Source organism: Ambystoma mexicanum, chromosome 1p (assembly GCF_040938575.1).
Source record: "Ambystoma mexicanum isolate Mex_15411 chromosome 1p, UKY_AmexF1_1, whole genome shotgun sequence".
NCBI classification, from domain to species: domain Eukaryota; kingdom Metazoa; phylum Chordata; class Amphibia; order Caudata; family Ambystomatidae; genus Ambystoma; species Ambystoma mexicanum.
Window position 1 is genome coordinate 742,654,727 of NC_090921.1, and position 14,546 is coordinate 742,669,272.

Sequence of the window (14,546 nt, forward strand, 5' to 3'; positions counted from 1 at the left end):
GTGGTAGATCTCTTTCTTCTGCTGGGGCCTCCCTCTGGAATTGCCTCCCTGCCTCTCTGAAACTTGAGGAGAACCATCTCCGGTTCCGGATGCACCTCAAGATCTTCCTCTTTGGCTCTGCTTTCTCTCCTCCTTTCCCCTGCTGATCTCCTGGCTGAATCTGAAACTACACTGGTTTCCTGGCTATCCTCTGATCTCGGGCCCAGGTCCCCTCCCTGCCAGATGCACACTTGCACTGCCCCCCTGGCAACCCTTGCACTCAGGGACAGTTCTGTATCCCTACAGCCCCTACTAGCACTTGACACCTGATGTCGGCACTTACCCTTGCACTTGACACCAGCTGGCCGCACTTTTATTTATTGTCCTTATTTATCTTACTGTTATCCTATGTACTGCACTGTCCCCTCCCCTTTCCCTCCGCACTTTTCCCCTCCCCCCCGCTTTTGCACGATCTCGATGTCACCTGGCCTAGTAGGATCGTTGTCTCTGTCTTCCCTCTGTTTCCCCTCCCTTGCCTCGTTGCGCCTTGAAACAAGTGTGTATAGGCACGTTATAAATGCCATACCATATCATATCAACTACCCACAAGTTTAACCTGGCAGTATAATAACAGATTAAAGGTGCGTGAATAACAGTGACCTCACCGAAAAATTTGAAAGTATTGGAAGCAGTGGGATAGGACTAAATGATAAGCCCACGTGCCTCGAGAGCAGTCTGGTCTTAAAATAGAAGGCAGTGCAAAACTAGTTGAGTACAGCGTACGGTGGTGACTCTAATGCATGCACCGGGAGGAGCCTGTGAAATCAAATCTCATGTCAGAAGTTTCAGATGTGAAGTGGCCTTTCCACACAACAGATCTGTGCTCATTTGATTCTGTGTAGTTCCGATTTGCTTTAGGAATAGCCAAACAGGAAGTAAAAGAGAATGGGATTGAGTAGGATGATATTGAGGGAGGACCTTTTATAATGCAAGTTCCTTTATATATGTGAATGCATTGCTAGTTGCGTGGGTGCTAGAGGCTAACACAGGTGTGAAATACACAGAATGTTTCTATGGATGCACAGGTGGGGAAAGGAAAAAGGGCTGCGGTGGGGAGTAGCTGGAGAGATGGCAGGAATAAGGAAAGGGCATATGTGTATGCTTTCATGGTAGCTTTTGGCATATTCTACAACTTAATGAACTAAGTCTAAAACAAACAGTCCTCACCTTCAAGAAGGGAAAGAGGTCAAGGCAATCTTTAGTCCATGCTAACACACAACAAACAAGTGAGAATCATGCATTGACCTTGAGGGGCTACCGCCTACTGTAAGACACCGTCCCTGCGGCAACTGCAGTGTTTGCAAATTTACATCAAATGCATTTCTTTTTAGGGGTGGGGGTCCCTCTCCCCAAACCCACGTTTTTTAACCCTTCAAAATCCACCACAACAAAAATTAACCCTTTACCACCCAAAAAATATGCATTCGATGCATATTCTTTCGATGCAATCCCCTCGATGCAGATGCATTCGATGGAAAGGCATTCGATGCAAATCCCTCAATGCAGATGCATTCGATGGAAAGGCATTCGATGCAAAGTCCAGATACCATACAATGTCCATGTCAAATAATCTATGTAGGTAAAACATTGAGAGCTGTAAGCAAAATAATTATCGAATATAAAACAAAGATTATAACAAAAACACTAAGGCCCTAATTCCTAGATTGGTGCTAGTCACGACGCTATTAGCGCCATGACCAGCACCAATACCGGTACCGCCACCGACTTGGTGGTATGGGGACTTACCGGTCCAGTCCGACCTTGGCGGGACCGGTAAGTCCCCATTTGAAAAGCCATTCCCCATTCCCATTTGAGCCCCCATAGGGCTCAAGGGGAAGGCGTCAATAACGGTACCATAAATTGCGGTACCGTTATTGACCCCGGGATCCCTTCTCGGGTTCCGTCCTTAACGCCTGGTAAAACCAGGTGTTAAGGGAGGGACCCGCCAAGGGACCTCGGAATAGGGCGCAAAGGGATTACTGGCACCGATGTCATTACCGGTGCCCGGTATCCCTTTGCGCCCAGGTCGTAATGACACCCTAACAGCTCCTTGTGGTGCAACGTTTTATTGAACAAATACATTACTCTGATGAGTTACAATGGTGGGTTATAGAAAAAATCCATTGTACAGTTGGAGATAAATTGTCAAGGGAACAATTTTGGATGTACCATCTATAAGGTTATATTGAGGGATGGCATCCTTCAGGGTGCACCTGACAGGTACTTAAATTTGTTGAACACAATATTTAAAAAGTGAGGCCATTGTATATTTCACAACATGTTCAGTTGTATGTGTTTTTCATTCTAGACATTACAGAGAGGAAGTTTTATGCGCACATAGAGTAACAATTATTTTGGGTATCTGTGCCCATATACCTAAAAATGAGTACACAGAATAATACACATCTGAGCTTGTATGAGGGCCAGTTCCTTTGCAAGCATTTCCTATTCCAAGATGGCAACCTCGTTTCTAATGCAGTAAACATCATCATACATTCTGACGTAGTAGGCGCCATTTCATTAACAAAAGGTGAAATCAAATGAGGCATGTTTGAACTGGGATGCGCAGAGATAATGGGTACTGCAAATGTTGCACACATATTATGACCAGAGAGATAAAATCAAAGTTTTTTGTATCAGTCTAAGATTATTTACACTATGTGCATTAAGTAGTCACTAAACAAGTTTTATATCTGCAGTTTAATGCTGTGCAGAATAGACCAGATTAGAGGGGTTGTTACACTCGTATTATATTCTAGAGGGTATGAGTATCAGCCATCATTCTTTTACAATGTATGGACTTTTTAGGGTTGACCAACTGGATTCAAAGCGTTTTAAACATATTGAGGATAAGGATACATTGTTTTTTGTATCTCTTTACAGGGATTTGGTTAAATAAGATGTTGTAAAGTGATATATTTAACTTGAGGAGGAATAATGTGAGCAACGAAAAAGAAATATGGGTCTACTGGCACTAACAGTACTTTGTTTTCACATTACTATGGAAAGAAAAGACTGAGCACTAATTATTTGTCACTGTCTTATGAAATAATGTTGGTGATATGGCACATTTAATTAATTTGCTGTGCCTTTTATATTTTTCCTTATGCGTAATTTATGCTACTGAAGACGACTGAACGATGTTAGAAAATTGTGGTCTTCGGCAAATAATTGAATGAAAGATACCACCGTTGATTTGAAGAGGGTGATGCTCTTGAGTATTTTCAACCTCTGCTCCTTGATTTTTTAAATTATTGTTTATGATATTTTGAGAATATTATTGATATCCTAACAAATTTTGTCCTGATGAAAATGCAGGCCTATAATTTAGAGGTATTCCATCGAAACTAGTTGGCAGTTCAGAGCAAAACGTGTTGTTCCGAAATTAAGGGGTGTTTCGTCTTTACTAGCAGACATTTTTTGATTTTCGTGACTTTTTCCAACCTTTTCAGACTTATTTTCTTTTCTGAACTGATTTTTTGATTTTTATTCACTTGTTGAGTTGTTTATGTTTACAATGTATTGATTTGTTGTTTATTTTCAGATTACTGAGGTTGTTTTGTGTTTGTTTGAATTTGTAAGCAATGTTTCACCGTTATGTATTATACAGAAATTCAGTATATTATGTTTGTAAACTATGGTCGCATGAAATAATAATTTTGTGATTTTATTATATGTATCATTCATTAAATTAATCACTTTTTATTTTTCATTTTTCTTCACAGGGTATTCATTAGACAAATGCATTTGTATTCAAGGGAGGTCATTTTTGTCTTCAAAGTAAATATGTTTAATGGACGTTTAGATTGATCCCACGTTGTAGATTACTTGTTGTTGTTTCCCATGTCCTGATTATTCTTATTGTAATCCTTACTTACGATGGGGAAATTGGAGCTACAAGTCGCTAAATGCAATGGGAAAACCAGGACTGGCTGATGGTGTTGTGCATGACATGGGGTCACTTGGCAGCTGTGCATGTGGCATCGGCCTATTGCTGGATAACCCCTTCTCCACTTTGTGAAATTCTGTTTGTGCGACTATGTGAGAGACTTCTCGCACTCATATCTCACACATTGAATGGTTGGTGTGGCCATCACTGTTGTCCTTTGACAGGGAAATCCTTGTGCTTTGCAGTGGATTGAGTGAAGCATATGGTCATGTTTATACATATACACGCTGTACTGATGGGTTCGGTTCTCTATTGTCTAACACATGCCATTATATATGTAATTAGGGCTGGGGGTACTCGTGTGGTTATCTATATGAGATATTGTACATGTGCAATTAACACTGGCATGCCTTTACCTGGTGTCATATTAATTCCTTCAAGCTTACGGTACAGGGCCTTTCTTATAGAGTCACCATCTGCAACATAGGATCATGCTTCAACCTCTGCATTGCCAGGGCCCGTCACTTTTGTTATCTCAATGACGGTGGACGCCTTCAGCTCCCAGGGATGCATGGAGGGATTTGGTATATCCCCTCCCCCCTGTGGAGCTTCAGTCATGTTGTTGCTGCAGTAAGAAAGTACTACACCGCACTTCCAGATCACCCCATCTGCCCTTTCCTTGTTTTCCGGTTCGGGGTGCACAGATACCACGGACACCCTATTTTGCACCCTGTCCCACAGCTGAATGCACTTTGCTACTGGTGTTTTGGCCATGAGATGGGCAACCAGCCTGCGTCTCTCCATGGCAACTTCCTCTGAAAGCGTTGAGATTCTGCTCACTGAATTTCGGGTTTTGCTGCTTCCCAGCCCCTAGCCACCATTTATACCAGCCATGTCCTCAGATTGCTCGTGGGTGGTCCTTTTGTGGATTCCAGTCCAAGGTAGAGATACAGGATGGATTGCATACTAAAGTAATGGCAGCGGCACAGAGCTTTTCAATACGATTCTGGCATTACCACATTCAGAAATGGTATTTCTGCATGCAGTGATGCAGTATCCTACTTTTTCTGCATATACTGATTACCATTACTGCATGCGTGCCGGTAAACATTGAATTGTGTGGTGTGCCGCAGGATACTGGATGCAGTAATCTGGGTTGGACTGGGAACCAAAAGAGGTCCTGGAAATAATTTTCAAAGTGCCCCATATCACACATTTTCCGCAAGCACAACCCTTTTCCTATGAGAACATTTCGAAATACCACATGTAATGTCCAATGTTTATGTTCATGGTTGGGAAGGCATCACCCTGTCCCCTGTTTATGTCTAGTAAATCCTAACTGCGGTTGGTCATGTGCGTGGGTGTGGTTATCGCCATGGGAAGTTATTCGTGTGATGAATAAAGAAAAGTTCACACTGTTTTATTGTGCTCTCCGTCTTATTGCTTTGCTTCATTGAATGTTCGGTTGCGCTCATAACACCACACAAAATAGGCACACCGGGAAATGTCCAGAGTTCCCTATAGACCAGTGCACCCCTGCCGGTAATAGTAGTTACTGTAACAGATTTTACTGACAATTTGCCTGCACTACTCGCAATGACCCCCTTAATGTTTGTCAGCACGGAAATGTGTTTTGGGACCTAAATGCTTTGCTGCATTCTTTTGCTTTCCTGCACCAAGCTATTGGTTGGTGCAGTGAGAAACCTGAAGGTGTCCCCCTGACTGGTCCTCGGGGATCTGTCATCCAGGTGGCCAGGACACAGCCATCACTATTGGATCCAGTTCCTGGGGGTGGACCAGTGAGGGAGGATCACCGGGATGGAGGTGTCCTTGGGGCTTGGGGAGTGGGAGTGGGACACTGATGAGTGAGACTAGATATCCCCCTTATTTTGACACCTTTTCCCCAACCTACCACGTAGGATACGCACACACTCTACCACCCCGCCCCTCCTTTCTGACGTGAACACTTTTGCATATCACAAAGGATGTTGGACTAACACCCGAGCCATTTACCTGATGTGTCCCAACATGAGGGTCAGGCAAAGTCAGGCAATTGACCAGAATCACACACACCTGATGGCCCTTTCCCTTCCCCACAGGGATAAAAGGTGGAGCATGAGAGCGAAAAAACTGCACGACGAGAGAGCTAACTCAGCACGGCAGTTCAAGAGGAGGACAAATACAGCACAAACCTAGAGGGTGGCAAGGAGAGAAGTGACCTTGCCCTTTCCCACCAAGACCTGTGAAACCTCAGCGGAAGGAATCGTAAGACCACGAATAATAGCCAGCGTGTGTTGCAGCAGATGTCAGCGGTTCACAGGACCTCCTCCGCTGATAACCAAGCCGGGGATAGATGTTTTTCTCCATGGCACCAACCTTGACTCCAGAGAGAAGAAAAGTTAAGCGGTTCATCACAGACGGTGAGTCGAGGGGAGAGCTGATAAGAAACCGAACTGGGTTGAACGAAAATAGCAAAAGGCAAATTGAACTGTGAAAGTACAAAGAACTGTTGATACCAAAAGGGGAAAACCAGCAACAAAGGAGTCTTACACCACGTGGGTGCTCACTCAGGAAACTCTGGGCAATTACCTGATTGCTGAAACTACCACTACCAGAAGGCCTTGGGAAAGACAAGAAAGGGGGTCAAAGTGGTCATACAGGGATCCAGTAAAATCCTTTGTACTGTTGAAAGTCTTTGACCGTCAGATGATTGTGAAGCTAAGGGAAGTGAATCTCGACTCGTAAAAATGATGACAAAGTTGGAAAGAGTGAACCCAAAGCAGGGATGCTGATAAACAAGGGGCGAAGTCTAAAGTCCCAATTTACAGTGTGTTGACAAGAGTGAACCCGGCCGAGGGATGTCCACAGTGAATTGTTTAAAAAGAAAATAAAATTTGTGAATGTTACAGACAAAATTGCATTGACAGCCATAGTGAACCCAATGGAGGGAGGCGAATAGTCAAGTAGGATTTGAACTCGGAAGAGGGGGATCCAAGGGTGAGAAGCCAACACCCACCGACCCATGAATGCAACAAAGAAAAGTACAGCAGGGAAAGCCTTTGAATTCATGCCATGCCAGAGTGAACTCGACAGAGAGAAGCGGATATTCGAGAGGGGTCTGAGCCCGGAAGAGGGGGTCCAGGGGGGAAGAGCTGTCACCCAAGTACAACCAGAGAAGAACTCTAGAACTTTTTGCTGAACTTTTGTTTTGATACATTGAACCTATCTGGCCCTCGGAAGCAAGAAAATGTAACTAACGAAGGCCCTGATATCATTAAGAACTTTTTGTGAAACTGAGCCCAGAAGAGGGGAATGCAGGGGTGAAAAGGCATCACCCAACGTACAAGTAGAAAGTAACTTTTGTTTATTATTTTTAAACACATCAGGTTCTCGGAGGCTAGAGACTTTTTGTAAAAAAGAGACAAGCACCGAAGGCCCTGATTGCTGAGAGCAGAACTGTTGGCTCCTGCTGGGAAAGCTCGAGCGTGTGCTGTGCTCCAGAATCCTACCTTGTCCCGTGCTTAAAACGTGGGGAAGGGAGACCCAGACTACCGCATCCTGACTCAATATTTGTAAACACTTCCTTCTTTCTTATGAACATTATCGCACACTTCTTTTGTATTTAGCGTAAGGATTGGCAATAGGTTTTTCTTAGTATAGGCCCTTTTTATTTGACAAGATGCACCTAGGACTGCCTTATTATTATTGTTTGATGGTCGAAGCTTGCTCCCATCTTAGATGTAGGTTTAGATTAGGCGTTTTTCCAACCTACCTATACAGTTTAATAAACACCCTTGAACTGTGATCACTTGCGTCTGTCTTTACTGTTGCCACTATGAGTTCCATACAATGCCTTTACACTTTTGTGCACCAATGATCTCCTGAACATGCAGCTTTCTGGTGCCATCCCTCTCACTGTGTGATGATGGCCCTTGTGTTTTGGGATCATGTTTTCCAGTGCTATGTGTGCTTGTGCCCATGTGTGGAGTCAATTGATGTGTTGGGCTTAATGCGCCGATGACCAACTCATTTCCTCTCCCTGGTTATTCTTGCCGGTTTCCACGCCATGTTTATTCTCTCATATCTTCTCTGGGGTATCTAAGAGGGTGATTTTTCAGAAGCACTGTGTGCATCTTTAAAAATGGGGTCGGTGTCCTTCACCGAATGGGATCCAGCGCTCTCCACACAGCGCTCTCCAAAGTCATAACAGGCTCACCCTCGTGGTATTTGCTAGCTGGTTCTAACAGCATTTCGGCATCAATGTTCTCTACTCCACAAGTTCACTCTGACCATTTTGGGACTTCAGATCCATCAGCCTGCCTCCCAGCATTGCTCTTTTTTTGTACTTAGCCAGTGGTCGAAGTATACGAAAAGAAGTAGTGGAACTATGTTCCCTGCTGGCCTCCCCCAGCACCCACAAGCACCATTGCCACGCCCCCCTCCCACACACAATCCAAATCCCCAAACACACACACCTGCTGTTTAAGGGAATGTTCATTGCATTGCACTAAGTGCAAGTTTCAACTTCTACCTACACTTTTATTTTAAAAGAAAACATTCCGGAACGGTTTCTTTTGAAAATAAAAGTATGGGAACAGTAACACATTTTAAAAAGTAGAGGAGCACCGCTCCCACCTGTTGCCGCCCACTTCGACCAGTGTCCTTAGCATATTTGGCTTAAATTTGCTACAAGCTGGGCACTTGCTATCCTCATGGTCCCGTGGTAGACACTGATTGCGTACACGGTGCTTATCTATCCACGAGAACCGACGATTGCAAGAGTAGCACAACTTCAACCGTTTATTGTCCATGAAGTAGATTCCATAAAGACAAGTGTTGCAATCATTAATAATTCTACACGTATACCAAGGCTGCCCGCATTGAGAAGGTGCTGATGTCGTGACTTTATTTTTTGCTCTTCCTCTGTGGGACTGAAACCAATGGTGGGAAGGAGCAATGTATGGATCTGGGTGGTGTTTTTAATGGCACTTGGCAAGAGTAACAGTGGAGGGGGGTGAGGAGATAAAAGGTGTGGGAGTGAGGGGGTGCACAGATGGATAAGCGACACGGTGATAAAGATGGGAGATGGAAGGACAGTGGCAGGGGATGGTAGCAGCCATAGTTAGAGGTAAATACCAGTTGCATAGAGAGCCACATATCCTGGAGGCTGTGGGGAAAAGTGGATGATGAGTAGGGGAGACTGAAAAGAGTGCTGTCATGTCCCAGGGATAGAGAGACATTCAAAGGCAAAATCTTGGTTAAGGTCCTTCATCAGATGCAACAAAAATAAGGTCAGGAGATTTGATCTGGCTGAGCCCATTTGTTGGGGGTTCGAAAGAAAACACAAACAAATGAAAACTCTTTGATAGGACCATTGTCCACAGTTCTTCTCTCTCTCCCCTAATTATGTAAATACTGGCCTCAGACTCTCAATGTTAAAAATGCTGCAGTATCCTCCAGTCCCTGATGCTGCGTGCAATTGTGCACGAGTTGTGGGTAACATGTGAATGACTCAAATCTTCTTGAACTAAAGAACTGCCACCTGCGATCATTTGTTCATTAACCCTTCCCTTAGTTCCTAGGGTGGATGTTCATCAAGACCTCTGTGTCATCTTTGTTTCACATACTTGGTTGTGCAAATGTATGCATGGTCCTTGGACTACCATGTGAGCAGCTCTCGTGTAAGGCCGCTGTCTTTGCATAAACCAGGTTTCTCTCTCAGACAATCGGTGGACATCTGCGCTAGCAGCTCCCCAAACTGCTAGACCCTTGGTTACCCTTCTGTTATGTGGCATATACTGAGGTCTCTCTAGATAATACATGTCTCCAATCTTGCTAGAGATGCTGCATCAATAATCTCCCCTTATTTTGCCCAGGTGTTTTGGGATGGAGAAGATGTGGTACACATTTGAGGCTGTGGGTGGACTGGGCTGCAATGGGGATCCTCCGTCCATCGCCTTCAGGGCCTGCATCATGGAGCGGGTCGCGTTACCGGCCCTCAGGGTCACCTATTAGCCTTAGCAATTGGCCAAAAATGAGGTTTTTGTCAACTGGGGAAAAGGGTAGCAAGGAAGGCCAAAAAGAGGCTTTAGGTTTAGTCAAATTGACTGAGCATCAGAGTGGACATAGGAATTTGGATGTAGTTGAAGGTTAATAGACGGAGGATCCTCCAGATATTTAGCAGGTGGGTCCTAGTAGCTGTGCCAGTAGAGGTTATGGCATGGTAGAGATTTCCATCTCTATGAAAGAGGACTCTGAGGTTGTGAGCCTTAGAGGAGGGGATGGAGTTGGGTCAGGTGGATAGTGGTCAGGGGATACATTATGGGGAATTGTGGACTGAAGAATAGATGACTTCAAACTCTGGGGAGTTCAGTATGAGACAGCAGAGACATCCAGTGATGCATAGCTAAAAGAGAGTGGTGTAAAGCGCTGTGTATGCAATAGAAGGCTTAATGGCTTAATGGTAAAAGCTACATATTTTTGTATGAAGGGTCTGCCTGTCTATGCCATTCAGAGGAGGCTTACACGTCTGTGCCAGCCCCCTCAACACTTCCAGGTTTAAAGATGCAGACAAAAGGCATTTATAATTACAATTACTTCTATCAGGCCTACCTGGGTTTTGTAGAAGCGAAAAACATTGCACCCAAAGGAGCAACCAACAAACCCCTCAGAGGCATCAGGGTCATGAAGGAATCGGACTTCCATTGGGATGCTTCCATCCTCACCCAAGTCGATGGTCTGGATTCGGGTGTGCTCAGTCCAGTCCCACAAATGAAGGCTTTGTCCAAAGAATCCTACAATGGGAATATTGTTTGCGTTTCAGAGAAATATCCAGAACGGCCACTTGGTCATCGCCTCTGCCCTCCGATACTCCACACACCACAGCACCCCACAGAGTTTCAGCAGCATCTGGCATAGTTAGACTTCTAATCTTACATGGAACCATGTTTTTGGATTCATAAAGCAACGTTTTCCTATGGCCAGTCAAAAAAAGGACACATCCAGAAAAAATGAAGTAAAATTCATCTTTGTCTCCATAAGAGAAAACCCATGCTGCATCAGAAAGTCTATGCTATCTCTACAAAGAAAGGTCCATCCACAAAGCTCTAATTTGAGGCCTCAATAAAGGCCATGGAAAGGGCAACAATACATCAAAAGCTGTATTTAGAGGAAAAAATAGTCCGATCCTGCCCGCCACCACTGAAAACATAGACATACATTACTTAAATTATTGAGGGTCTCATCCTACACTGTGAGGGAAAACACAGAAAAAGGTACAGCACGTTTCTTCAGTCTGCAAATATAGCCCATAGCCTTGTGTGACCTCTGTCAAGGTCCATAAAAGTAGACTATGCTCCTCAACTGCAATGATTAGTCCATACATACATACCATCACAGGGGAGGTTCTGGCACTAAGAAGCATGCCAAGACCATGTGTTATAGTTCACTCTCTTTTTTATTAGTGAATTTATCACACAACTGGGCAACTGAACCGAAAGCTCTTCGCCAAAGAAAGCAATGGTCAGGAAGATTCTATCCTAAGTGAGATCAGGTCCCGTTTCCCTCAAACACCCTCTCTAGGTCCAAATGTCACTTCTGTGTCCCAGTTTGCCAAGCTCAAATGTTTTGCCTCACCCCTTTAGCCATTGTAGACTTTTAAGGGGGCTTAACCCTTCTCCTCTATCCAAGCTAGATGCAGGTTTTCTGGGGTCTCATACCCCAAGGCTCGCTCAACCATAAAGTCTCATAATGAGCTCGTTCAGTGGACTTTGAAGGAAGGTTGAACAAGAGAAGGGCCCCTGTGGTGTGGCATTGTCTGTGCTCCCTCCCGACTGCTCCTTCCCCATCTCTCTTATCTTACAATATTCTCCCTAGACCCGTTTCATTCCGCTTCCCACCTTCTGGTTCTTCCTAGTAATGTCCTGCCAACTGGATGGAACCTGCCTCTGCTTGTCAACTAAGAGTTGGCACTTCCATTCACTGCACCCCTTAGTGTTCTTATTGCTTTTTCCAGCACTCAGCACATTAAAACCTTGTGTATTCTGGTGTCTCAGCTTGCTGTTACCAGTCCTCCTTTTCCTCAGGATTTCTCTTCTCTGGGGTATCTGCCATTGTTTTCACACCAGCAACCTTCTCTGTACCACCTCCCCACTACCCTTGTTACCATCTCCTCCTTGTGAAGCTCCTTACTTCACCTCTTCTGTATGATTCTCTACCCCTAATGTTACCTCCTCTGTGTCGCTTTTGGACTCTGATGTTATCACCTCCTACTTGCCCTTGGGTTTCACCATCTCCTCCGGCATCCCGATTGCTATCAACTCCTCTTGAATAACACTTCCGAGCCCTGGTGTTCTCACCTCCTACTACAACCTTCCACCTTTCGATGTTACAACCTCCTGTGTTAATCCGTGGACTCTCACTTCCTCCTCTTGTCCTCTCCCTCTCTCTGTTGCAACCATCTCCTCCATCTTCTTAACCTTTTCTTTATATCCCCCTGGAAACACAGTGTGTAAGCTTTCATAACAGACAAGAGTGCACATAGAAATCAAAAATGTCATCCCGGCAGGGTTGAAGCTTCAGAACTGATCTACCATGCCGGGCTGGTGGAATGTCTGGGGTAAAGCACTCTGATTGTTTCCTGCCCTGTGAAGGTGGCCAAAGTTGGTGATCAGGCGATCCGCCTATTCCCGCCCCCATACCCAACATCCACTGTCTCTGAGTGGCATGCAGCAACCTGAATCACCACTTTGGTAGTCCTCAGAGCCAGACTGGGGACTTTGTTACAATACATTAACATATATTTATACTAACTGCACCCTGTGTATCATATCCCAATCTCTCTCTCTTCCCCGCTCTCTCTGTCCCCCCCTCTCCAGTCTATCTATGACTGTTTCTATGCACTTTGACAGTTTCTCTCTCTCTCTCTCTCTCTCTCTCTCTCTCTCTCTCTCTCGCTGTCTCACTTTATGTCACTGTCTCTTGCAATGTGGATGACAGTCACATTGTCACCATGCTCTAGGCCAGGGGTACACAACTGGTTTAGCTGGAGGGCCGAATGTACCACACAAGTGCCCATACTGTGGGCCGAACTACCAATGCAAATGTGCAGATGGTAGGGGTATTGGTTCACAAATTTGTGTTTAAAAATACATGCTTATGGTGTCATTTTTATTACTTTTTAGTTTGGCCTTTTAGGTTGCACTTTAGAGCCACCTAATAGCCAAAACTATTGCAGATACGGATAGGGAGAAATGGCATATGAGGAGTGACACAAAGCTTGTAGGTGTTGTTTGGGGCAACATGCTAATGCTCGCCTTGGAAGCAAGACGACACAGAGCACCACAGGTTTGATCCACGGGTCCATGCTTAGAAACCTCTGGGTATTAAGTGTGTTATAAATAACCAATTACAATCACTTAATTTGAGCTCTAAATGCGCTACTGGTGTAATAAAAATGTCTTAATGCAGGTATGCATTCAGCTGCATTGATTTATAAGCACCATACATTTCCTTTATTGAAGTCCTATTAAAAGCAAGCATTGGCAAATCCAACAGTTTTGGCTTGTGTATAGGTATTAGGCAAGCACCTTTCCCGTGCCTAATCAAAAGCCCAACTGTTGGCATTATCCATGCTTGTTTACTGTAAAACATTATAGCTAGCCCTTTCACAATTTCACATTTCATGATGCAAAGACAGACACTGGACCACAGAGGCTTCCCACATCTGCCTTGACAGAATTAGTGACTGACTGACTTCAAGCCAGGCAACATTTCATTAAATTACTGTGACTTGGAGGGCCATAAATCATGTCCTAAAGGGCTGCATTTGGCCCATGGGCCGCATGTTGTGCACCACTGATCTAGGTATCCATAACAGAACCACAGTGGCCACTTGTATGGCCTGTGGCCATTGCCAGTATTCCCAGTGCCTTCCCATGCACAGGAAATTGTCTTCAGTCATGCCATGGGCTATGGGTCCACCAAAAGGTTCAGTAGCTCCAGTGTAGACATGCCCAGGGGACACTTTTCCAGGGGCATGGGCATCTCCTAGGTTTATCGGGTGTCTTTTCCATGTGACCTGGCCAATCATCCAAAGTGGGCATTTGTCTTTATCCCTGTGGACCTGTTAACCATTCAAAGTGGCCATTTGGCATAGCCTACTGTCATGCCCATTTGCACTTCACCTGGTGCATGTATTTTGGCAAATGACCGGCACCCACAGAGCCAGTCCAGACCCATGCTCGGACTGGCCTATAGGGCAATAGGCCCCTGCCGAACCAAAAACGCAAATTGCTGGTCTGGGTGAGTTTTCTCCGTCAAAGTGGGCCACTTTTTTGGCCAATGTGGGCCAGTTTAATGAGTTACTTCACTATGCGTCTAATAGTTTAGACCACTGTTGCTGAATAAATGCACAATGTGTATTACCTTTCATCAAAAACCTCCACCTTTGGTACTGTTCAAACAGTGTCACAAAAGGAATGAATAGCCATTTACAACGGCGGGCCACTTTTTCATTGGCGCCCGAGACAATTATATGGCCCAGTCTGACTCTGTCCAGACCCAGTGGATTGAAGCATGTTGGAGTTGGGTGTGAACAATCTCGGGTTGCCCAAACCAA

The 14,546-nt window shown here is 44.8% G+C and overlaps 1 protein-coding gene across 2 annotated transcripts in view; it reads right to left on the minus strand.

Annotated features, from left to right (window-relative positions):
• LOC138580052 (methanethiol oxidase-like) overlaps positions 1-14,546 on the minus strand; it is a 489,426-nt gene that overhangs the window by 239,993 nt on the left and 234,887 nt on the right. For both annotated transcript variants that reach the window (XM_069650290.1, XM_069650292.1), the window contains exon 7: positions 10,541-10,722. In XM_069650290.1, the coding sequence (XP_069506391.1) occupies positions 10,541-10,722 (182 nt within the window). The remainder of the gene's footprint in view (positions 1-10,540; positions 10,723-14,546) is intronic.